Raw genomic sequence first — 26,034 nt, forward strand, 5'->3', positions numbered from 1 at the left:
CTTACGCCTTGTTGGCGCAGAGAGTCCCATGTGTTGGCGATGAGTTGGATGCGGCCACGCTTGACCGCATGCAGCAGCGGGAGGTTTATCTGCGAGAGCAGATGACAAAGCTGCTGCAGGAGGTAGAGGAGAACAGCATGCAACGCTCGCGCTTCCCAGCACTGCCGCGCTTGCGCTTCCCTGCACTGCCGCGCTTGCACTTCCCTGCACTGCCGCGCTGGACAATTTGGGCCTTGGGTGCACTGCTGCTTTTCCTGCTCTTCCGGCTCATCCTCCAGTGGTACAGCGACAGAAAAGAGAGAATTATGCTCCAACGCGTATGTGAAATGTGGAGAAACATTGACAGGGAGCACAGCGAGGTGGTGCACTATGGAGACCCCAATGATGTTACATACAGGAGCAGGTTTTACATGCAGTTCTCCATTTGGCCACTGAAGACCAGGCGAGACACGTGCAAGATGCTGGAGGACCTGATGGATGAACTTGTGGGCACCTGTCAGACAGTTCCCCAAAGATACTTCACACCACGGCTGCAGCCAGTCATTGGGGTGGGCGTTGGCTTTGAAGGCAACAGTCCTGTCTACCGCATGCTCGTGCCCCTGAAGGCACCCCCGGGACATGTCTTCCACTTGGAGCTGGGCCCCGACGAGAGGAAAGTGGTGAGGAACTCCTGCCTCCGCGTAGAGCTGCAGTGCACGTGCACAAGGGAGTGGCTGCTGGAGGACATGCTGTGCTTCCTCCACCACCCTGAGGATGAGCTGAGGAGAAAGCAGATGCCCAGCCTCCTGGAAACCCTCTGCACAGACTCCTACCTGGATATAGCCAAAACTGCAGCCTGGCTCCAGGAACTGGTGGAAGAAGCTTGGGCGGATATGCCTCAGGCGGCAACAATGGACCTCGAGTTGCTGCCCTCTGTCCGCTTCTGCAAGTTCAAGCTGATCACCGCCTCCAGCAAAGTCCTCTCGATTGAGCTCATGCTTGGGGTACAGCAAGAGGACGCGGACACGGACACGTTCGTGACCTTTGAGTAGGCAGAGGACGCCCTCACGAGGAGGTGAGGCACGAGGAGGCCACAGAGACGCACTGCAGCAGAGACGCACCTCCTCGCAAAACAGCCAGGCAATGCCAGGCACAACAGCTTCCACCATGAACGTCTGCAGCTCCGTGTCCCTCTTCTGGAAGGTGGCTACAAAATGACTGACACCCTACTTGCCACCTGCCACAGAGCTGGGCATGCTGGACATGGAGAGGACCCTGCTCAACCAGCAGTTGGAAGTTCTCTCCAAAGAAAAACCACACCTGAGGGAGCCACAGCCTGTGCAGGTGAAGAGGCTGCTGCACGGATGCTTGAAGCAGAGACTCCTGTTAACAGCTGGGCAGGGATCAGCTCACCTCCCCGTGAGGGTCCATTTGCTCTGCGAGCCTCGGCCCTATAAAAACACCAGTAAACGGCTTGCTGGGAGAAACACTCTGAGTTCCCAAAAGACCTCCAGATCATCCAGTCCAACCGTCCGCCTATCACCAATATTTCCCACTATTCCCACAGAAACTCAGGTAATACTCCCTGTCTTTCACTAAACCTCTGGCAAAGGACATAACCACGTTGTGACACAAGCTCCCAGGTGAGCTCAACTCTTCACTGACTCTCCTTACCCAGCCCTGGTCTTGTTGAAGCCTCTCTGCAACTCATTGTCCTGCATGCCTGATCCAATTACACACTCCAAACGATACATTTTCAGCATGCGCAGCAATGCAGATTTGCACTGATAAATCACAGCACCACAGAAGTCACCACGCAGAGAGGATGCTTTAGACAGTGACGTTTTCCCACACTTTGAAGGAGGTAAATCTGGCTGTGAAAGGATACATTTTTAACCTGTCTTTTCCTTGCAGGGAGCAGCAAATGAGTCCCCGATTGCTGATGAAAAGAGGACTACAATGAGGCTCTGCCTCCATCTCAGCAGGTAGAAGCACAACAGCAGTAGCCCTTAGTGGGATGCAGGCATCCAGGAGTGGTAGCTAACCAATGCAGATAAAACACATGGATGAGGAAATGAAGCCCTGATCTGTTCTAAAAAAAAAAAAAAAAAAAAAAAAAAAAAATCAACAGAACACAGACTTGTGTTATTTTCATAGGGAATAATTAGCTCCTCTTGTTACTAGACTTCAGAGCTCACACTCCCTGATGCCGGAGCTGGCTGCCCCTCACCTCAGGCACTGCCCAGCAGACCACAGGAGAGAGGCTGCATCACAAACGCGTTCCACTGGAAAAATCCCAACGGCTTTGTAACCACATATGCACGTGTAGGACTGCAACGCAGCCAGTGCCTGCACAATCCTTGCAGGCAGAAGCAGGGCGCATGGGGAGCACCCAGACCTGCTCAGCCTGCCCTCAGCTCCTCTTCCCGTCCTCTTACTGAAGGCTCCACAGCCTGTGATATGTTGAACCACTGGAGTTCGAGTGAATTACAAATTGCTTATTTTGGGCCTTGCAGCAGATGGGTAAACGTAACAAGCTGCAGACAAGTTTAGGCGGGTAGGGTTTTTACAAACTCTGCAGAGGATCAAAGGTGGCCCATCTCTCTTACCAGCTTGCTGTTTCCCAGCAGCTCTCTCCCTTAATTAGCAGGCACTGTTCTAATGGAATGTTTATGATATATTTCATAACACGGCCTTTTTGGTATTACAGATTTTTAGTTTTCAATTCTCTAACAATTTTGACTTGCATTAGGAAAGAAATAAAGCAACTGAGAAGAGCATCTGAAATGTGTAGGAAAGAAAAATCCATTTCCTTTTCAAAGCATTCGTCAAAAGAGAAACAGTTCAGCAAATTCACTTCAAATTCCATCTTCCAAAGACTAACCACAAGAACTTCCGCACTCACTCTCCTGCTTAACTCAGTTGTGGTTTTTTTTTCCTCTCTTGGAAAATCCAGTAGCTAAAGGGATCCGTGTTAAGCCTTTCACAGAAACTACCACAACCTTTACTACAAGATATGTATTCTCTTGTCTTGATAGGATCGTTACTCCTGAGTTGCCTTCCCATTGAGAAGTGCAATTACTGGACAGCTAAAAAAAAGACTGTTTGCAGAATTTCAAACACTACCACTACGCACAGGTTTGTATTATTAGCAATCTTATCTTCTTGATATGCAGACTCCTAAAAATTGCCATCATATGTCTATTTCTCATAACGCCTATTTCTCTTCTGATAACATGTCTCCTTCTCTTCTTCCCTTATTCAGACTGCTGTACAGCGTAGGCACAAACCTCATTTTCTTCACCTGCTGTGTAGATCTTGCAGAAGCTCTCCACCAAACTCCTCCCTACAAGGGAGGCTTGTACACCAAAGGCTGAAAACAGTGTTCCAGCACACAACGACCAAACAAGTTTCCATCCATTTTTCTGAAACGCTACATGAGAAAGAAGTCCACAGCCTCACCTCGCTGCCCGGGAGAGTGCTGTCCCGTGCTGAGACACAAGAAGAAGAAATCAGATCTCAGAAGACATCTTTGCCACATCACTGTTTTAGAAGGATGCGTCTTCTTTGCCATTGCCAAGAAGATTGTACCAACATCTGTTTTTACAGTTTGGACAGGTTGCTGCATCCAGCTTTCCATAAATGCTGCTGTCTTTGCTCAGATTGTGAGACCTCCTGAAGTCAGATGTCTGTCTGTCTCATTAAATCCAGTGCTAGCAAAACAGGAAATTTGTGAGTGCGTGTATAGATACTACTGCCATCTAAACATTAACCCTAATCCTGCATGAATTTTTAGGAGGTGAAAATGGAAAGGTCTTCCTTGTCTCTTACACTTGCCCTGGATATACCAAAGAATCATAGAATGGCGTGGGTTGAAAAGGTCCTCAAAGATCATTGAGTGTCAACCCCCCTGCTAAGTGAAGGATCACCAACCACTAGACCACGCTGCCCAGAGCCACATCCAGTCTGGCCTTGAATGCCTCCAGGGACGGGGCATCCACAACCTCCCTGGGCAACCTGTTCCAGTGCGTCACCACCCTTTGAGTGAAAAACTTCCTCCTAATATCTAACCTACATCTCCTCTGTCACAGTTAAAAACCACTCCCCCTTGTCCTATCGCTATCCACCCTCATGAACAATCATTCCCCCTGCTGTTTATACGCTCCCTTGAAGTATTGGAAGGCCACAGTGAGGTCTCCCCAGAGCCTTCTCTTCTCCAAGCTAAACACGCCCAGTTCCCTCAACCTTTCTTCACAGGAGAGGTGCTCCAGCCCTCTGATCATCTTGGTGGCCCTAATGCCAAGGAGCCAAATTCAAAGGTGCGACCTGAGAGTCACTCCACTGAAGCCAGTCACATCCTCCAAATCAAAATATACATGCAAAATCCTTTGCATGTCAACAGCCACTTGTCACCATAGGCACAAATACCAAACAATTCCGTGCTAAATAGCAGTACAACAAAGCAACATAAAATTTATAACTTCCATTATTTTTATTTCTCAAACAGAGAGTTAGAAAAAGGGCATAAAGAAAGCTACAGATCACTGGAGTATTAGAAAAGTGGCACTAGTAGTGGCAACTGTGTTCTTTCAGTGTAAAGTAGTGAGAAATTATCTGCAATTACTGGATTAGGGGAATGAAAGTAGAAACCTGCAATCAGAAATTACAGAACATTCTGTAACTGAGCTGTTGTCATTCATTGCCTTGCATGAAGACAGAAGAGCCAAAAGGAAATCACAAGTTCAAAAGGCTGGAGAAACACCAGCTTACACTACACTTGAACCCGCCCACTTGTGCTGTCAAGCTGTTCTTGTAAAGCAGACCCAATAGGCTGAATCCCACCCCGCCTGCAGTCATGCTACCCAACCTGCAGGAACTGAACAAGCCGGGGTCAATCAGGGCAATTACTTGCATGGAAATTAGTAGTGGGAGAGCAGGTCTAGCTGTCTAACACAATTAAGTTATTTTAGAAACATTCTGAGGAGACCCCCAGTTACTGTTACTCCTTCTTCCCCCACAGGTGCTCTATCGTAGCACTGCCTAAAGAAATTTCTGTACTGATGGTATAAGACCACCATCAAGAAGCACAGGCAGTGCTGATGGGGAACCACAGCTGTAAGTGGCAAATGCAGTGGGTGATGACCCATCTCCTTGTTAACCATCTTTGTACACTCCCATAGCTACCGAGCCCTGGACCACTTTTAGTTTGCAACTTGCCAAGGACAAGGCATCCCCAAAGCTTCTGGTCCCTTACTTTCAAGGTTACAAAGATCAATCACAGTTTTATTCATTCAGTGGTATGTTAAATTGCCTTTCATAACTTAACACACCACCGGAGGAAGCCAGTTTATGTGCATACCAGACTGGTACCATCACACTGCACCCACACTGCTTGTTTTTAAACATCAAGTTATGCCTCTGCAAACATACAACTGTCTCACACGTTACTCGTGACTGGTTCCAAGCTCCTGGCTGGGTCCAGGCTCTGCTGGCAAAGCAAGGTCAACAGGCAGTACTGCCAGCCTTCCTGCTCTTGACTTTTAGAGGTGTTGATTCCCTAAAGCCTCAGCTACTGCAGATGAGTGGTTTACATAATAACTGCATCTCCATTTATTTAAGTATGCCACCAACACCAGAGGCTAGAGCAGGGGCTGTGTAGAGCAGCTTGAGAACATGAATTGAAAAAGCTCTCAAGGCTGATGAAACAGAAGGGAAAATGGAAAAAAAAAAAAATGTTTCTTCAAATCTCCTGATGCTTAAGGTGATTTCAAATACCAGGGGAACAGGATTCACATTATGGTAAGTGGTCAAGGCAAGGTGTAACTGGAATAGTTTTATATAAAGCACTGTCAGAAAACCACAATTTCTTTCCTGGTCTCAGGTCACACCATTATATAAAAGATTATAGTACAGAACAAAGCAGGCACTTTTCTTTTTTGAGTCATAGCACTGAAGCACACACTTCGACACAGCTTTTTATACAAGAGAGCGTCCAGTATTGCCGAATGTTTCTGTGAAGTTCATTTTGTTTGTGAATTTCTGAAGCAAAGGGCTCAGCAACACAGTAAATACCATCCATAAGAACAATACCTCCACCTCTTAGTCATGAAATTCACACTTCAAGATGAGGCACCAAACCATCACAGCATCAAAAGAGGCCTCACATGAGACCCCAGGGATATGTCAGGCCTTTGCTTGAGGGAAGGGCCTTCTTCCTTGTGGAAGGGGCAGTTCTGAGAGCAGATTTCATCCCCCACACACATTCCCTTACCACGTTTAAGAACACTGATGCTGGGAGGAACAACTCCAGCTGACTCTGCTCCAGCCGAAGGTGTGGTGTTTAATATTTCCCTTGCTAATGAATTGTGCGCACGGCCAACATCATAGATCTGTAACACTCCATTCAGCTCAGGAATGCTCCATGCCATCGTACACGTCAACCAATACCCCCAGGTCCGTTTCCTCCACACAGCCATCCAGCCACTCTGCCCCAAGCCTGTAGTGTTGCCTGGGGTTGTTGTGGCCAAAGTGCCGGACCCAGCACTTGGTCTTGTTGAACCTCATCCCATTGGCTTCAGCCCAGAGATCCAGCCTGTCCAGATCTCTCCGTAGGGCCTCGCTACCCCCAGGCAGATCGACACTTCCTGCCAGCTTGGTGTCGTCTGCAAACTTACTGAGGGTGCACTCAATGCCCTCATCCAGGTCATCAATAAAGATATTGAAGAGGACAGGCCCCAGCACCAACCCCTGGGGAACACCACTTGTGACCGGTCGCCAGCTGGATTTAACTCCATTCACCACCACTCTCTGGGCCCGGCCCTCCAGCCAGCTCCTTACCCAGCACAGAGCGCACCTGTCCAAGCCATGGGCTGCCAGTTTCTCCAGGAGAATACTGTGGGAGACAGTGTCAAAGGCTTTGCTGAAGTCTAGGTAGACCACATCAACAGCCTTTCCCTCATCCACCAGGCGAGTCATTCGATCACAGAAGGAGATCAGGTTGGTCAAGCAGGACCTGCCCTTCACAAACCCATGCTGGCTGGGCCTGATCCCCCAGTTGTCCTGCAAACGCCGCGTGATCTCCCTCAGGACAATCTGCTCCATAACCTTCCCTGGCACCGAGATCAGGCTGACAGGCCTGTAGTTCGCCTGATCCTCCTTACGACCCTTCTTGTAGATGGGAGTCACACTGGCAAGCCTCCAGTCTTCTGGGACCTCTCCGGTTGACAAGGAACGCTGACGGATGATAGAAAGTGGCTTGGCTATCTCCTCCATCAGTTCTCTCAGTATTCTCGGATGGATCTATGGAACTATGGATGGAACTATGCTAGACTTCTCCCACTGAAGTATTAACCAGATTCTCTGTCCAGCTCTGCAGCCAGCTCTAAGCTTGCCCTTACAGTGCCAAGTCTGTCCAAAATCCAGACTGACAATGTCCAGACAAGTTTCAGCCCCTGCAGCAAATGGTCTCCTGCTGCTGAGGAAGAGGTGTCAGTGGCAGCACATCCTTGTGCAAGGGACTACTAAGGTCAGTGAGGCAATCAAGAGCAGGATCCACAAAAGCGTCAAGTATCAGAAACGTTATCCATTGTGTCCTAGCAATTAAGAGCCTTTATCTTGGAGACTCCTAAAAGGTTTACAATTAAATCGTCATTTTCACAAACGTCTTTCCCTTATCTTGTTCCTCTTGTAAGGACACAAACTGTGTGATTACAATTAAATCAGGAACAAATCAGACAGACGCATCACAGAACCATGATGATGGAAATGTCTATTTCTTTGTCACTTAACCCATTCTAAGGTCAGGTTCTTCACAGAAAAGACAAAACAAAACAAAGACTTTGGCACTTTACAGCACATCTTCTGAATGTCAGTTCATGATCCTGCAGAGTGCAAAGCAGGCAGAATTGCTTATGTTTCAATACCAACTCTCTTTTTTATTGGTAGGCAAGTTAAACCTCAGCTATATCCAAGGACAGGAGAAAGACATGCATCAAACCCAGAACAATCTGTGCAGGCTACCACCTTCATTTACAAATACTGCTGTAAATTCGGGTTTATCCTATTGTAGAAGTTATGGTCATGCCAAATGCAAAATGCCTTCTCATTTGTTGAGACAGTCATAAAACCAATAGTCACAGCGGACCAATATGTTCTAACCACTCTTAATTCCAGGTGTGGAGCAGTGATTTTCCCAATTAGAGAACAGCAACACCTGTAGAATTAGGATCTGCTTGTAATAAACACAGCTCACCAGAAAAAGAAGTGGAGAACAGGACAAGTGAATTTTTAAATTCACTTACATTTTTAAATTACTAACCAGTAAGTTACATGTTACAAACACTCCCATCCTGCTCCTTTTTACCCAACAAAGTCAGGCTGAATTTGAAACCGACTCTTGCTTGTCAGCACTCCTCTTGGGAGAGCTCCCTCACCAGGAACTACGGTGTCAGAAATTGGCTTTCCTGGCTTCCCAGCCCAAGCTCAGGCTCCAGCTTTCTGTATTTGCCATGTGACATGCTGTGCTAGCCCTGGGTTTAATCTGTCCTCTCATGCTGCTGTCCTTCAGAAGCATTAGCATTTTATACACGTATATTCCATATTGGCCTTACAACTATCCAAACAGTGTGGTGAAATTTTAACTAAATATAGAGACCTGATTTTTTAAATAGCTCGTAGCTCCAACTCACCAAGATGATTTTGTTAGAACGGAAAAAGCAGGCTCCAACTTTAAGTTTCCATTGTAATTAATGATTACAACACATTCCTCTGCTGTATCAGATTTAGCACCTCATTAATGTGTGTGGTATTTTGCTTGTACGGCACAGCTGTAGTTAAAGTTGAATTAGTGTTTCCATTATAAAGCCATGTTTTCAAAGGTTTATTACTCAGACACATAAGATTTAGTCTGAGAGGAAAACTGCCATTGAGCATGTCAGCTGGGAAGCAATTTTTTGTCCTTCAAAATTTGTAAGCAACAAAACACCAAAAAAAAGCAAGCCACCCTGTTTAGTAATAATTCACATTTTAAAAGGCACTGCAAATACATGTTTACACGATAGCCTGTGACAGCTCCTTAGAATGTCAACGCCTACATATTCCTGCAAGATGTGCCATCTTAAAAACTGAAATAAACGCCACATTTTTACACTGCTTGATGGGAGGGGAAGAGAAGGGATGAAAGACTCAAATATAATCTTGATAAAGAAAACATAGCTTAAAAAATAAAACAACAAAAATTTCCACCATAATCTTTGCATAGAAACACTAAAGACTGAACTTTTAGCACGGGGGCTTTCAAGCACCATTTGCCTTTTTAACTTGTTGGTACCATCAATCTGACCCTAGTTCACTAACACATTTAGCAAGAATTAGTGAGTACCACTGGCTTCACGTTTGCTTGTTCAAAAGACCTGGACTCTTTAGGCATGACGAGATCTTATGCCTTGCAACAGTCAAGCGAAACTCAGAGTACAAGGCAAAATGTGCAACAAAAAAACTCCAGGCGCTCCAAGCTTTGCAATTATGTCCTTGTACAATTAGCTTTATGACTGAACCACTAAGAAGCTGACCTTTTAATTGCAACGCTTCTGAGGCCACTTCTTGGCTGATTGTTTTGATGACTCTACACTTACGACATGCAAATTCACAAACAAATGTATGATGAAATTACCAAATTCTCACTAACTACCATTACCAGAATGGATGCATTTTCTGACAGCTAAGAAAAATTAAAATGTTATTTTTATAACACAGTAAAATTCCCTGATGGGGATGGGCTTTCTCTCAGTTATGGCTCTAGGACTCCTGGGTTTACTCAAGACATAATGTTTCCAGACAACAATAAACGCATGAAAGAGCATGTAATAGCTACTGCAAGAAAACCAGGACAGGCATATCCTTCAGGAGCAGAAAGGCAGTGCCGTTACTCAGAATTATTCACATTTTGTTCTTAACTGGATTAACAAAACGCTCCCATAACAGACAGTGAGTGGTGAGTGCACTTTTTTCTAGTGTTGCCCTCCATTCCTCAAGAGAGTACTCCAAACAAGGAAGATAATGAGAGCCTGGCAGCAGCTACATATCCATTTGATCAAGTTTTGGAGGTTGCTACAGTCTATCCAAACCCCTGCTGTTATCCACACAAACAACCTGAGACACAGGAAATAGGTATATGATCTCTACTCTCTCTGCAATCAAAGTCTCAAGATTCTGTGTATCAAAGGTGGTATAATATTGTGATACTTACTAAGGCCATGGTGAACTCTAGACTTCTCTTTGTAACGTTTTCTTCTCCCTTCTTGTTTCAGGCATGAGAGCTCACCTTTCTTTTCAAAGCAGAGCTTCCTGTTGATGAAGAGAAGGAGGAGTGGAGGGAGGATAACGAAGACTCCAACCGCAGACAAAAACCCAATGGCCTCGGAAGTATCTAGGAACAGAAATTCAGAAAGAAAATATCAGCACAAATGGAATAAATTGCCTAGAGAAAGACACGCTTAATGACATCCTGGACTTGTGTTAAGTGGTTATAAGATGCACACTGGGCCAGTCTTTTGAGGACATCAACAGCAAGATACATTGCACACCAAGTCAGATTCTGATGAAGGTCTTCATTTTCATCACATGGCAATCACCACCACGGGAGACTCTTACTGACTCCAATAAACTTTCATATTAGCGCGGAAGTCCACTGGTTTCAGGAGAGAGAATATCAACCCATACTACCAATGAGGATGCAGCGAAGACTGTGCCATTGGCCTTAAAGCATTTCTGTACAGCCTGTAGTAAGTGCTTAGGGGAGGCTGTGGGGAGGATTAGCTCCAGGTCAGAAGGTCTCAATACCTCCTTTACAATTTGGACATTTTTCTATAAAATCATCTGACTACGCTGCAATGGCAATAATTAACTTCATCACTTTTACTAAGAACAGGCTAATGTCTAGTCTATGAACCTTGTTAATCTGTTACTTTTCCCCTTAGCAGGAAGTGTATTACAGTACCACATCATCCCCAATCTTTGTTGCAAAGGACCAGCCTCCAGCTGAGGTAATTCAGCTTTGCTCCCTTGGTGTCAGTTTTGGGCACATATAACAAGCACAGTGGATATGCATCAGCTGACTATCTAGTCCTACACCTCAACATCCCTATGTCAAATTGTAGAGAAACAGTCTTATTTCAATTTATCAGATTCAGCTGTGCCAGTAGGTCTGCTAAAAACCGCAGGCGCCAGCAAAAAGCTTTTAAAGCCATTTCACCTCTCTCACACATATCAAAATGCCAAAACAAGGGACAAACACTACATAGATCACCCACCGTGGATGGCAAGGGCACATGTGTCAAAAAACATAAGTGCTGTCTGCAAAAGAAAAAAAAATAAAAACGGCTTGTTATTCTGATAATTACTTCACCAAGAAGGGGTAAAGTTCAGTTGTCCAATTCAAATCAAAGATCCCATAAAAATGAAACATCAGCAGCCTCAGTGGCATGCCAGGGATGTCTGTGATCGCAAAGCTACAGCTCATAGATGAGATGAGCAGGAGGAAAGGATGTAAACAGAGCCAGCCCTGCCTGTAAAACATCCCACTGGGAGCTTACAAGACTTGACTCAGCAAAAGGCTCAGGCTAGAAGAGCTGAACCATCTCCAGTTACAGCCCCGAGAGCGCTCACCAGGACTACAATTGAGGGGATTTAAAAAACTGATTTCCTACAAGTCAATGTGCCTTAACTGGAAAAAGAAATCACAAATGCTTAGCAGCAGCCCACGTACAAAGCAGATGAGTGTTGGGTGCCAAATCCGGCATAATATGGGCTACACAAACTCAGGAGCTGGCTCTGATCTTCCCTCCAGCCTGTGGAGGGAACATTAACACACACTGAATTATGTAAACTTAAATGACAACACCATCAAGTCCACATTTGCCTTACTTTCTTCTGTACAGCGCAGTTACTTCTCTGGCAAGTGCATCTACATTCCCCTTGTGTCTCCCCAGCCCTAAGCACGGCCCAAGGAGACAGGGGGTCTGGTCTCCCTGCCAGAACTGAAATTTGCCCATCTCCTCCCCACACCCCAACCCAAGGAGCAGGGCTGGGGATGAGAGAGCAGCTGAGTGATACACCCACTCCTGCTATTTTCAGCTGCTGAAGTCACCACTAAGTGCCTGCAGGAGCCAAGTATAAATCAAAGGAGCTGAGCAGAAATCAAAGTCTCCAGAACTCCGGAATATATACAACAACCCAGCTGGGTCCCATCTCTGACTCTTCCTTTTCTTAAGCATAGCTTTGGCAGAAAGGAGGATTATGATCTCTATCTTACCATACAAAAACAATACACCTGGGATCACCACATCTCAACATAAACTTGCACGTGCCTCTGTATGAATGTATGTGCTGTGTGAAGCTGAGCTTAAAATCTGCAGATTTGAAGTGGATTTGTAGCAAACTGACAATCATGTTTTGAAGGCTCTCTGTGAGTGATTTCATTGCAGAGAGAGTGATGTGGACGGGGTTGCAAGGACTTTGCTGTTCCCATTTATTAAACCCTTTCACCAAATCTCAGCTCTAAGCCCGACGAGATGTCATAGTTTCCCCTTCTCAGACAAGAAAGGGGCAAGCCACTAACATTTTTGAACACCAGTTGCCCACCACATGCTCTGTAATGCTACATGACCCCTAGCCACAGAAGTTCCCTGAAAGAATGTTCAGAGACCTATGATGAGCCACTGCCTGTTTGCTCCAGAGGATCACAGACTGGTGCAAGAGCCCCACTGCCCATCTATTCTTGTCTGCTGCTCAGCAACAGAGGAACAAAGATGTAGTAGCACAGTGGTATAGGCCTTGAGACAACCCTTTGCCTTTCCTAGGCTTCCCCTACTCCTTGGGGGCAGGGTGTAAAGCATCCCCTGCAAAGACTGTTGATACAACAGCACTCATCTAAGGAGCGCATGCCCTACTGCAAGGAGGTGCCTGGGGCTTCTGCAGCACAGGAGCTTGTGCATCCAGTCCCACAGCTGTAAGCAGAAGTTTTTTCTCCCTCACATTATCTGTGCCACATACTGGCGGCTTGTGCCATGGTACCTCTGAGAGAGGGCTGTGAGATTTGCACCTGAGCACTGTCTCACATACGTGGGTTGAAACATTACAGTCTGAGCACCTGGCTCCTGCTGGAAGCATAGATTCCTCTGCTGGAGGCACGCTGGCTCTCTGCTCCTCCGTCACCATGAAGAAATGAGCTGCACCTGCATGTGGTCCTAATGACACATCCTAGCTGTCCTCTCTGCCTTGCAGCTGAAGAGACTGCTCTGCAGGCTTGAATCTCCAGGCTAAGATTATGCCTGGGAAATTATTTCAAGACAGATTTGCGGTAGAGCTCTGCTCTGGCTTGCAGTAGGATGTCTGGGCCTGGGACGGTGCTGAGGGGGAAGAGGAGCAGAAACACACACACTACTTGCATTACAGCATTGCTGGAGTGTGTCAGAGCTTCTTGCACAAGTGAAACAGTCAGCCTCACAGCACTGGATGGAAGAGAAAGAGCAGTGTGGTACTGAATTCCTGGTTCATGCTCTAGGCAGCCAAGGCTAGGGAAGGAGCTGGCCACCATGCACTTTGAGACATGTACAGTCCATTCAGCCAGTACTCTCTTCCACTAATTCATGCATTTTTAAGCTAAGTAATCAATGCTGTAGATACCTTCATGCAATGCCACAGTGGGTCCACACGTCCTGCAGCCCCAGGTGAGACTGGAAGCCAAGAAATGGTGTTGATGCAACCAGCAGGTTAAGGGCAAGCATAACTGCATGCACTCCTGTGTGTGCTCTGCTGAAGAACAAAGCGGAGGCAGAATGGGAAGGGCCCCAAGCCAGGAAAGAGGAGATCAGAGACAAAAGGGAGGTAAACATATGGCATCTGGCAGAAGACACAGGGGGCACAAGATATTACAATGCTGTTCCTGCTCCAACAGCTTCCTCAAAGCCACCTCCATGCTACAAGATGACTGCAAGGCAGGGCCTGCCCAGAAGAGCAGTTGAGAAGTATTGGCCACACTGTGACAGTCATCATATCCAGCTGGTACTTGCTTTTCAGCAGGTTTCACAGCAATTCATCTAGCCTGCCGGGCATCTCCAAAGAGTCCATGCAAATGAATGGAAGTACACCACAGATGCACTTGGAGAGTCTGCAATTCACAAAGCCTTAATCCATCCAGCTTTGCAAGGGTTAATTTTTTTGCATAAAATCCTATTCCAGGCAATAGCTCTTTAATTCCAATTGATACCAAGCTTCCTGCAATAGGAATGTTTACTGATACTTTTTAATTACGAAAAAAACCATAAATTGTCTGTTTTACTGTCTACGCTAATTACATTTCATTATATATTTGGAGTAAGCTATGATTTTCCTGCTGGTTCCCATGACATTTTTCATTATCAACCACTAATTGTCTAGCATGCACACTGCATTGTGAACCAAGTAGGCTGATGTGTGGGCAGAAGTTCTAGCAAAAGCTGCAAGGCAGTAGAAGTGCACGTTATTATTACTGCTATTATGATGTATTAGAAAGTTTCCACCTACACGCATACCTACGTATCCTCTTCCCTATCAGCAATGTCACAGCACAGCAAAGCACAGGAGTCCATCTGTAATAAGCCTCACACTTGGCAATAATCAGCAGCTACTGAAGCAAAGTTATCTGGGGTGCAGTGATGACAGCAGTCCTACTGCAAGGGCAAATTCCTTGCTGGGTGCAAAGGAAACACCAAGAAGGGTTCTCAGTCACTTCTTCTACTCATTGCCCAGAGCACATGAGCACCAGGATCTCAGAAGGAGTCACCTTGCCCATTCTCAAGGTCAGGACTACAAAGGAAAATAGTGCCATATGTGGATTCCTAGAGGAAGAGGATATATAGCTAACTGCATCTTCCTGAGGGTGCATGAAAATAAAAAGCTAAAGGGTCTTCAAGAGCCACAGATAATGCTGATTGCAGAACAGCAAAATCCATAATATGTCCATATCTATGCAAGCTCAGAAAGTGCCACAAAAGGCAAAGCAACTCACTGCATGCAGCATTTCCTAAGTTCCAACTGAGGTAGAGTGGTAAGAGCAGATTCCTCACACAGCAAAGTGCTGGAATAAGGAGTGCATGACCACTGCTCCCAGGATCATCGTTATCAGTCTTGGACAGGTGGCAATTCTATTCATGTGCACCACACACACACAATACACAAACACTTCAGAAATAAATGTGTGTTTTCACAGGATTGCAACTCTTTCCTGATATCTATATCAAAGGAGACAAAGCCTGACCCTTCCTAACAGCACTGTGAGGGAACAGTTGTGTAAGTCCTCCTCTTCTCCTCAAGGTGATCCACAAATACGTTACCAGAAAGGCAATCAGACTCCACGGAGCACCGTAGCAGGAGGGTAAAATTCCCACCCAAGGCAGGAGGACTTGCCCTGCATCGAGGTTCAAGTTTCACACGCTTTATTTTTATGTACTAGTTTACAGATAGCAAGAAATTTAAGTTCTTCAGTTTTTTATGTAAGGAATACGAAGGACAGAAAGATACTTAGGACCTGACTGTAATTCTATTAATTCTGACTGCAAAATTGGATTGAAAAAAGGGTGGAAAAATGTGCCCATCTGTAGCCGTTGCCGGTGTGTTTGCAGGTCACCTTTAAAGATTTAAGCAGCCCTTATAGCACATGACAGAAGCATGCAATTTCAAAGGTTTTGGAGACAGTACAGCACCTTCCTTTCCCTTTCTTCTACAGCCCACACAAACGCAGCATCCAAACACCTTGCAGGCCTCAATATGTTTATGCCCCCAGCAACTCTGTGAACCAGTAAAACACTGATGCAACCACTCCACGGAATGGGAGCCACAGCACAGAGAGAACAAAAAGCGGGGGAAGTTAGGTCCAAAAGAACAATCAAGAAAAGTCCTGTTGATCTACATAGGCACTTCAGTGTCTAGAAATATCTCACTTTTCACCCCAAGGCTGAGGCTCCCAAACAAAACATCTTCAGCACCTTCCTGCACACGACACTACACAGATAGTTGTGGGCCTACAGGTGTTTCCTCTGACACCTCGACTCACCTGAAAGCCACAGGACTGGCATTTCTGTCCCTCCAGCGTCATTCTTCTTAGGGACATGATCCATTAGACGCTCAGTGAGGCCCAACACTTCCCAGAAACACTATGTTCAAAGGAAGGCACATTAGACCCAACAGAGGACACGAAGACTGTAGCAGTAAACAAGGACTAAGAAACGAAAGGCCTGAGACAAATTCTCCCATAAACTCACATTTTACTTTTCCCAGCACAATGTCTCAAACTCTCATTAGAGAGAACCCTCCACCCATTTTTCTGAGCCAGGCTCACTGCTTTTGGGCCAGTAAATCTCAAAATTTGTGAGATCTTCCACCTCATAAAGGCTACTGTAGAGCTTGCTATGTAACACTCTCAGGCCACGTTACTTTCTCTGCAGCAGAAATGCCACCCTAGTCTTGAGCAATGCTCCTGTCAATGTTTGAGACCAAGCAAACTGTTCTGTGAAATATTCTGCCTTCAGCAGAAGGCACTTTCTCATTAGAAAGGATGAAGTATTAGTTTTGCTGGATGTGTTTCAAACAACTCCGGAGCACCAGGTCAAATCAACAGCAAGTACACTGTGTTTGCATATGATGACGCCCGATGTTCTGCATCTAGAAGAGTCCTGGCTCTCACCCCATTTCTCAGTGTGTAAGCACACACACACTGCAAATACAAATGAAAAAAGGAAACAGAAGCACATCATAATGGACAGGGGAGTACTCATGTCATCTAATGGAGGTGACTCAACTAACTGCCTAGGTCTCAAAAGAACGATTCAGGGACTAATTGCTAATCTTATTAATAACCTTAGAAAATTCAACATGGCTTTAAAACACACTGAAGTTAAAAGGGACAGGGAGACTGAGAATTGGAGCAGCACAGCACTTGAGTTGCCATTCACAGACTTAAATTTGGTCCCCCTACATGTTAGGGCTGAGAAAGTTTAACAGTAATAGCACGAGGAACATTGTGGTACCAACCAGGCCTTGGTTCTCCTGTACGACCACAGGTCTCTGCCTCAAGTGACAACAGGATGGTCACTGTTTTGACACCTGCACAGACTTAGCCCCTTTCCTTGGCTCACAGGGAGCATTCAGCTCTGACCCCAAACCATCCTTCTAGCCAGTCTCCTCATATACATATCCTTCCTCAGACCTGGCTTGGCTGTGGGAACATCAGGCAAACAGTGGTGGGAAAACAGGGCACAAACTTTTAGCAAGAAACAGTCTTACTGTGTTCAAGAGTCAGAGATGAAATCAATTATAATACCTAGATAATCTCTCCTCCTCTCTTTCAGGTTTCTACAAGGCCAGTGTTCATGAGCATTTCTAACTGGGGAGAGTAGTCCGGACCCCTCTGTGTGTTCCACCATCCACAGTGGTCATGCTGCCTACCTCCAATGGAAAAGCTGTCTTAAACTCTTTTCTTCTTGGTCTTTTGCACTAAAACACCTCAGTCACTTTTACCCTGCCATTTTTTGCCCCAAACAAAGAATGCCTATAAAGGAAAAGAAGTTCTCAGAGTTGGACCAATGTCTGAGATAATCAGAGTGAACTGCAGCCTTCACAACTTTGCCTCAATGCTTCTCCAGACCATCAATGAAAAATTAGAACCAGACAGAATGTCATCTTCCTAGACCCCCTGTACTTTGAGATCAGCACTGGGGCAAAACCAAGATCTTTAGAAAACTATAACAGACTGAGTAGTGTAGGCGAATGCTCTACCTGCTATGGGAAAACCCTTACACTCAAGCCTGTGCTCTGTTGTTCCCCTCTTTCTCAATTCTCACCCTAACCTACAAGCTAGTCTCAAATCTCAAATTCTGTTTCACACACTGCAATGATTTTCCATGGTAAAAGCAGCCATCAGATAGAGCAGTGAGGGGACTAACCTGGTGGTGAAAGCTTTCACCTAAGATGTAGAAAAGCAAGAAAAAAACTGTAGTGATAACTATCCATACAATTTGGATTAGATCAACCATGAGAAGATAGTGAGCCCCTAAAAGACAACCTTCTGCTTTCACATTAGAGATGAGACCCATGTTCAAATTCAAGTCTGAACCAAGTAGGGCAGAAACTTAAACTGGCAGCTTCCACGCGTCCTTTGCCCTACCACCAGAAAACCTACTGCTGTGGCAAGAGACATCTGGTTTCTCCTGCTGCCTCCATGCCCTGCTCAGAAAAGAATACCATCTGGAATACACAACTTGTATTTAGCAAAGCTTTTTCAATATCTTTTTATTAGAAAAGTTACAAATTTTAACAAAATAGAACTGTGTGACAAGAATATGTTGTCTCAGAAATTCCCAACCAGCTTACTACAGTAGGTTTGCCTTTGATCACGTCCCAGGCTTGTTTTCAGTCACAGTACAACTCAGAGTTCATAATCACATACATTTTGTCACAGCTGACACCACTGCTTTCCTAGTAGAAAGGGAAGGCTTGGGCTGTCAGTCTGCCACCCTTCTTGAATGCTGAGGTCACACTTTTTTTTTTTCTTCTTTTCCTTTAAAGACAACTTCTTTGTTGCCATGGTATCACTAATGCAGTATTTTGAGACAGGGAAAGAATATAACCGTACATCACCACAGTGACACATCTATCAACTGCCATCCTCTCAAAAAAGGGTAAATAAATAACAATGCCGATGTAGACTTCTAAAGGCTCCTCTAACCTTTTTAATTTCTTCCTCTCATACACAAATTGCAGTCTACAAAGGCCATGCCCTGGCTTTATGACAGAGAAGGTCAGAACATGCATCTTAGCAAGCAGTGCCTAGGCTTATTTTAATTCTTTCTTTTCTCCCCATGCTACATGACACCAGCTCAGGTAAACACACACACACAAGAGAATCAGAGCACCTGCACTTTCTGAGAATGCCAGCCTGGCTCCCTGTGTTAGACCATGCAGTGAGCGCTTCATAATTCTAGCTTGAGCACTTAATTCCTTCTGAACTAATAAGGTATCTACTGCTGAGCACAACCCACATTTATCTCAACAGTAAGACATACCAAAAAGGGCACTCTGATGTTCCTTCTCATATACCACCTTCAACTCACCAGGTGTGTTCTTGTTAGCCCTGTAGCATGTCTTCCCTATCAACTCCAGAATTACTTAAAGGGATCTTTATTAGCACATCAAGTCCTTACACTCAGCACGATAGCACTCCCCTCCTTGACTGTGCAAACACTGCACCCGGTCCCTTCCAAAATTTCAGAGAAAACTCTGCACAGCACTGGCACAACACTGCTGTCTCAACAAAATCAGGAAACAGTCACAGCAACCTCCCTGACTTGGAGTCCAGATCAATGAACTAACAGCAGGCAGGAGTGACTCTGAGCACACCGCCAGCTCCCCACACACACCTCAACTGCACCATCGCAGTGGTGGTCACGGTGGTGACACGCTGAGCATTTCATCTTGCAGATCACACAAAAAGAATAAGAACATAATGGAAGGAAAACTTCCAAACGAGCTGAATCCATCAAGGCTTCTGCAATAGAAGAGCAAGTGGAGAGCAGCGAGCAAAGCACTGATGGGAAGTTAAAATTGAAAGATCTACGGTATGAGTCAAGAACAACAAGCACAGAGTTCTCTAGCAAATGGAGATAAGTATTTTACATTTGGGAGACAGAAGAATAGGGAGAAAAAGAAGGAGAAAGGAGGATCTCTGTTAATGCTTCTCTCTTGTTTGGGGAGAAAAAGAATAAGTTGTTTCCACTTAGAACTGAAGTGCTCTCACCGCTTCAAAGAGGAATCTAATTGGGATCTTTATGTTGTCATGTACTTATTTTTCTCACCCACAAAACCTTGTTCTTAGTTCCACTGGTGACCCAAGGCAGAATGACTCACCACAGTAAAAGGCTGGACAACAGCTTTCTGCTTTTTTTTCTCCTCAAAGACCTAAATAAGCCCTACTCCATCAATTGATCAAGGACGATGCAGAAGTAAACCTCTCACTGAAGGCTGTGTGTTGCCTTGGCAACCCGTCTGATCTCCATTGCTCCAGGGACTGGAAATGTGCTGCCAACAGAAGATTTCAGCTAATCAAACCAAATCTCTTAATACTTAGACAATTTCCCATCTGCAGAGAGCAGGCCATGTGCCCACAGAAAGCAGGGCACCCTCTGAACACAGCCCTGGCTCCTCCTTGACCTCCATGTTAGCTCCTGGTAGGCCATGGACACCTCCACTTCAACAATATGTTGAATTCCCGCATGGCAGTTTCAGTGCACCCAGCACATGCCTGGAGGGGCTCCTGGGAGGCCATGAGGAGATCATTAATAGCATTAATAGGCAGCAGGACCCTAACAGAGTTCATGATTTCTCTGTGGCTCAATCCTCCCTTGAAAGGAAGATTATTTTTAAAGATTGGTAACATTCGCCCCCAACAAGTTTACACATCCAGGCAACATCAGCAGTGGCAATCTGTTGACCACAAAGAATAAGTGGGAGAGGCATGCATCACCAGCTCCTGACCTTCCCAGACCAGGGGCTGCCATCCAACTGCGGTGCTGAACATCTGCATTATTATAAAACACCTAATTGGAAAAGCTAAAAGGGCAGCTTCAATGGCAAATTTTGCCTTGAAAGCACAACCAGTAATTGATTTTTTTTTTAAAGTAGAAACAAGACCATTCCCTCTACTATTCACCTAAATGCTTCTGTCTTATGCGTTCAAGCCCAGCCACAAAGATAGACAACTAGTCTGGCATTTAGAACAACCAAGGGGCCATGAAAAAGAGGCACAAATGGCACACAGAAGGGAACTTTTCACAGTCACTCTGCTGCTGAGACAAGAAATTTTACTTGGTAGTGAAGAGATTCATGTCTGTGAAAACCCACCCATCACCATCTAACAACCCTCAGCCCCACATCGACTAACATAACTCCACCACCTTTCCCACACAATTGCAAAAGTGAAATTTGAGCATTTGAACAGTACAGACAACCTCGGCACTCAAGCTCTTCTTCTCCTCCGAGGTCATTCTATATTGCTTTGCAGAAGAACCACCACTCCTGGAAACTCCTGCACTGAGTTTTGTTCCATACACATTGCTTACAGCCAAACTAACTCACTGTGCTGCCACAACTGGCATGAGGGACCCTTAGGTATTTCTTTGTCCCATCTCCATTTGCACCTTGCACAGCCAGTTACTGAGCTCAGGCAGCAGCTGCTGAGGAACAGAATGGAAGAATTGTTGGTATTTAAAGGGAGCCCTGAAGCGGAAGAACGCTGCTCACACAGACAGGGTGTGGTTTCAAAGAAAGATTTTATTATGGAAGATTTCTAGGCCTCTAGTATTGACCAAGTGACCTACGCCCTGGGAAAACATGTTTTAACGATAACAAAAGCCATTAAAACAAATGCTTGGAGAAAAATGCCAGTGGTTTCTAGATTCACGAACTGAACAGAGTGAAGAGCTTAGCAAGTACTGCCACCTTTTACCACACCACTGTGAAATTTTCTCTAGTGTAACAAACTAATTAACTCATTACTAGGGCTGAAAAGAGAAGGGCATGAACTGATTCAGCTAACCACAAGCTCTGTGACAAAGGAGAGGAAATCAGGTTCAACAGGCATAACGAGGTGGGAATCAGATGGTTTGAATGGTCAGGAGAAGATGTGGGTCTCTATATGTGCCTTCCTCCCTGTATTCTTCCCTGTATCATGCCTTCTGTCTATTCCAGGCACTTCTCAGCCTGGCAAAACTGAATCAGACATGGACCCTGGGACGTATGCTCAAAATATGTCTCTGAATATGCCATGGAAATCAAAAGGAAGGTTCTCAATGACCTGACAGGGAGCAGGAGTGATCTCGGAGAAAAGAAATGTTGATGATGCTGAGAAGGCACTCTATCCCTTCACCTTAGTCACTGATGAGAACATTATACAATACTGGATCCCTGGGGAACACCGCTAGCTACAGGCCTCCAACTAGGCTCTGTGCCACTGATCACAATCCTCTGGGATCTGCTATTCAGCCAGCTCTCAACCCACCTCACCATCCACTCCTGCAGCCCACAGTTCCTGAGCTTTTTTATGAGGATATCATAGGATACAGTGTCAAAAGCCTTGCTGAAGCCAAGGTAGCCAACATCCACTGCTCTAACCTCATCTATCCAGACAGCTGTCACACCATAGAAGGCAGTCAGATTGGTTAAGCATTATTCTCTCCAGTGAATCCTGTGTATCCAGGACTCACCCTGTAAAATCCACCCTCCCCAGTGAATGCTGAGTACTCCTGATCATCTTCTTGACTTCCATATGCTTAGAGATGGCTTTCAGGATGAGCTATTCCCTCACCTTTTCAGGGATTGCGGTGAGGCTGACTGGCCTGTAGCTCCCCGGCTCTTTCTTCATAGAATCATAGAATCCTTAAGAGTTGGAAGGAACCTCTGCAGGCCATCTAGTCCAACTCCACTACAACGAACAGGGACATCCACATCTAGATCAGGTTGCTCAGGGCCTTATCCAGCCTTGCCTTGAAAGTCTCCAGGGGTGGGGCATCAATCACATCACTGGGCAACCTGTTCCAGTGCCTCACCGCCCTCACTGTAAAATATTTTTTTTCCTTATATCTATATATTCTCACCCATTTTGAAGACGGGAACAACATTTGTTTTGTTCCAGTCCTCTGGCACCTCTCTTGATTGCCATAACCTTTCAAAGACAATCGAGAGTGGCCCAGCAATGCCCATCAGTTCCCATTCTCAAGACTAGAACTGAGCGCTACGCCACTTGAGAGCCAGAAGGACAGTGAGAAGAGAGGAGGCAAAGGTGACTATTAGCCAAAATAGATGCAATGGAGATGAACTAAAATAGATTCCACGTATTTTGGGGGCCTTTGCAGTTCTGATACCTCAGCCCACACGAACAAACATCCTTGCACACATTCTGCAAAACACTCAACATAGAGGACCACAAGAATAAAGTGCACCATGTTTCCTTAGATGAGTTCCGACACATGCAGCCAAGGCCTGCTTACTATTTTATTTTGGAACTCTTCAGCTGTGTTCTCCCACAGTTACCATGCTACATTTAGGCCCTTTTCTTAACCTACCCCAGCCACAAGTATCTGCAAGCATCGACAGCTTCCCTTGCACAGGGATCAGATGTACCCTCGGCTTAACATGAATGTAAATTCTCTGCACTCACATTACTCATTATGGGCCTATAATTATGGTCTAACTACTGTTCTACAGTAAAATCTTAGGTGCCAGCAGGAAACAGCACAAAGTCAAAGCAGAAAACAGAAGAAAAGGCTAACTCCTATTTCATTATTTGCAATTTCCAAGACCTTTGTATTACCGCTTTAAGAAAACCCAAGAAGCACGCAAATCCACAGTAACAAGAACTGTGGTAACACGGGATTTACTTTTAAAACTGCAATTGTCACAGAAGCAACAAAATAGGAAAGCTATCTTCTCACCAAGAAATAGCCACAAATCATTCAAAACACTAGGCTTACCTAATTGTCCTTACATAAAGCAGCAAAACAAGTCAAGCCAGCAGAGAAAATTCCCAACGCTCTTCTCACAAAGAATACATTTCAAAGCTTTCTTCCTGGGACAGGTTGCTAAATCCTCTGGCCCTGTGGTGCTCACACAAGCAGGGCAAAGCCAAACAGAAGCACAGCCCTCAGTTTCAGAGACTGGAGTGGTGCTCTTTCTTTTTCTCTGTTACCTACTTGTTGACTTAATGACCCAAGGAACAAGGAAGGCTGCTGGCTGGTAAACATGTGACAGCCACCAAAGGAATGTTAGCCAGAGAAACAAGAGATAAAACAGCCTATACCACTAAACGGGGTTTGCCGAAAAACAAATACCTTACATGTAGCTTTCCTGACCATTGTGCAACTTACGAATGCTAGATCTTCATTTGAACAACTACTTTGCTGACAAATTTCCCTAAAAAAGAGCCATTCAGTTATCATGGAATTGAAATTGTAAGTAATTATTCTTTTCTGTGCAGATACACATTTATTTTGCTTCTTAAATTCACACTCTGATGATAAATACTTGGGATTGGTTTAACCTTTAAGGTACTTTAAAGAAGGCTCTGTGATACTTGATGTGAGATCACATCCTGTTCTCACTATCCACGAAACTTCTGTTTTGAACATGGATTTTGGATGTAGATTTGATTCCCTGAAGAAGAGTTACATCTTTCAAGCCAAATCCATCCCTACTGTCTCTGCTGTAAAAGGTCTCCCTGCAGAGAAATCAAAGCCCTCCTCTGCAATTTATTAATTACTGCAAAATTCTGTTTCTGGCACCTGTAATACCCCATTCTCAGAAACAGCATGGGAAGACTGCAGAATAAAAGTCATACCATCTGAACTCAGCTACTTTCGATGCTCAAAGCAGGAGAGCACGTAGGGAAGCAGACAGAAAATGTGAGGAAGGAAAGGGAATAAACTCCCTACTCAGGAGGGGTTTGCAGACCTGGCTGCTCATGGCAAAAAATAACTTTTTGTCCCATTGCCTAGAGCAGTTTCTAAGTTGGCTCTTACCAGCTATCAGCAAAGTCTTGCCTCTCTAAGGTAAATCTCTCCCTGAGACTTTTTTTTTGGTAGGTGCTCCTAGTGCAGTCCTTCCCCTTCCCCACCAAAAAAAAAAGTGTTCTGATGAACTCGTTTATGAAAGTTGGCAGATCCCTGAGGAGTAGTGCAGACTGGAATCTTCAAAATACAAGCTACGTAGGAAGAGCTCAAGAGGGGGAAAAATTCCTTGGTGAGCAGACACCAAGCCCTTTGACTTCCATGAGTCAACCTAGACTTGCCATGCACGAGGCAAGTGACAAGCTGTCACCCAGCCCAGGGAAGCAGACAACTGAAGGCAGCAGGCTTGCCTCCTTTGCCAAGCCAGCAGGAAACACCCCCACTAGTTTAGGCGGCTGAAGATCTGCAGAGGTTTGACATAGCCCCCAGGGAAACAGTGCTCCATCCACCACGTTGACGCAGAGCTAGATTCACATCAGAGAAGCTGCTTGCTCCTAAGTTCCTTCCACTGATTATTCCACCATTCCCTTACTTCTGAACTCTACCTTGAAACTTCCACTGGGGCCTTTACCATCTTTTCTGTGGTAATTCACTTTAATTCATATTTCTCCAAAATCCACCAGGACTGTCGTATTTATGAAGGAAAATGGAAGACAACTTAAGCCTTTCACTCCAACTCCCGTGCCCCCAGCTTCTTTCTTTGCTCTCCCACATAAACTTCTTACTCTAAACTTTACTCCTGAGTACATCCTTTGTAATGTCACAATGGAAAAAGTAATGCAGAAATATCGCTACAATAATGCTAGGAGAACAAAGCTCCCATCCTTGTCTACTCAACACTTCCCTTTTTCCTCCCACTTCATTTTTTTCCCCCAAACAATCGTGCTGGGAGAGCTTTAGCAGAACCAACATTCAACCCCCCCCTTTCAAATGGACCAAGTTTTTATTAGTGTTTGTCAACTGCCAGCTAAACTGCGGCAATATTCCTTTTGTACCCTGCTAAATGTCAAGTGGTTATTTTTAAAACCCGGACGGTGCACGTCACAAAAACCTCTACACCATTATTTCAAAGACCGAGCATCCTCTCACCGGGAATCGCAGGCGGCCTGTTTCCCTGGCGACACGGATCGCTTCCAGTTCAATGGCAGCTCCACGCAGCCGCCTCCTTCAAAGCCCCACCAACGAAACGAGCCCCTCGCAACCCGCTTCCTAATTCTCCCCTATTACAGGTGCGCTAGGCTTATGTCTCTCCAATGTATCCCTCGCTGGGGCGAGAGCTCAGCCAGCCCTGGTGTGAGCAGGTTACAGCAGGAACAAGCGGTTTCCAGCTGGCCCAGCTGAGTGCATCCCTTCACACAGACACCTGCACAGTGCTCCTCTGCGCTGCACCGACAGCACAGCCCAGCCTCCTGGCAGCCACCTGGGCAGGAGAAACCTCCAGACCTGCAGTCAGAGGAGGGCCGAG

General features: G+C 45.4%; 1 protein-coding gene across 3 annotated transcripts; it reads left to right on the plus strand.

Moving 5' to 3' along the window:
- On the plus strand, positions 7-3,692 carry LOC110402048 (inositol 1,4,5-trisphosphate receptor-interacting protein-like 1). 3 transcript variants are annotated; one of them, XM_021403709.1, is made up of 3 exons: positions 7-1,554; positions 1,894-1,964; positions 3,018-3,692. In XM_021403709.1, the coding sequence occupies exon 1, from the start codon at positions 69-71 to the stop codon at positions 1,029-1,031; it is 963 nt and encodes a 320-aa protein (XP_021259384.1). In that variant the 5' UTR covers positions 7-68; the 3' UTR covers positions 1,032-1,554; positions 1,894-1,964; positions 3,018-3,692. The 3 variants fall into 3 exon arrangements, with proteins under 3 accessions (XP_021259384.1, XP_021259381.1, XP_021259382.1); XM_021403706.1 differs by having other exon boundaries at positions 7-1,964; XM_021403707.1 differs by lacking the exon at positions 3,018-3,692 and having other exon boundaries at positions 1,894-2,103.

This window comes from Numida meleagris, chromosome 6 (assembly GCF_002078875.1).
Source record: "Numida meleagris isolate 19003 breed g44 Domestic line chromosome 6, NumMel1.0, whole genome shotgun sequence".
In the NCBI taxonomy this organism is placed as follows: domain Eukaryota; kingdom Metazoa; phylum Chordata; class Aves; order Galliformes; family Numididae; genus Numida; species Numida meleagris.

Coding starts and splice junctions, on each gene's coding strand:
- LOC110402048 (XM_021403706.1), top strand. CDS start 69: ATGCAGCAGCGGGAGGTTTATCTGCGAGAGCAGATGACAAAGCTGCTG.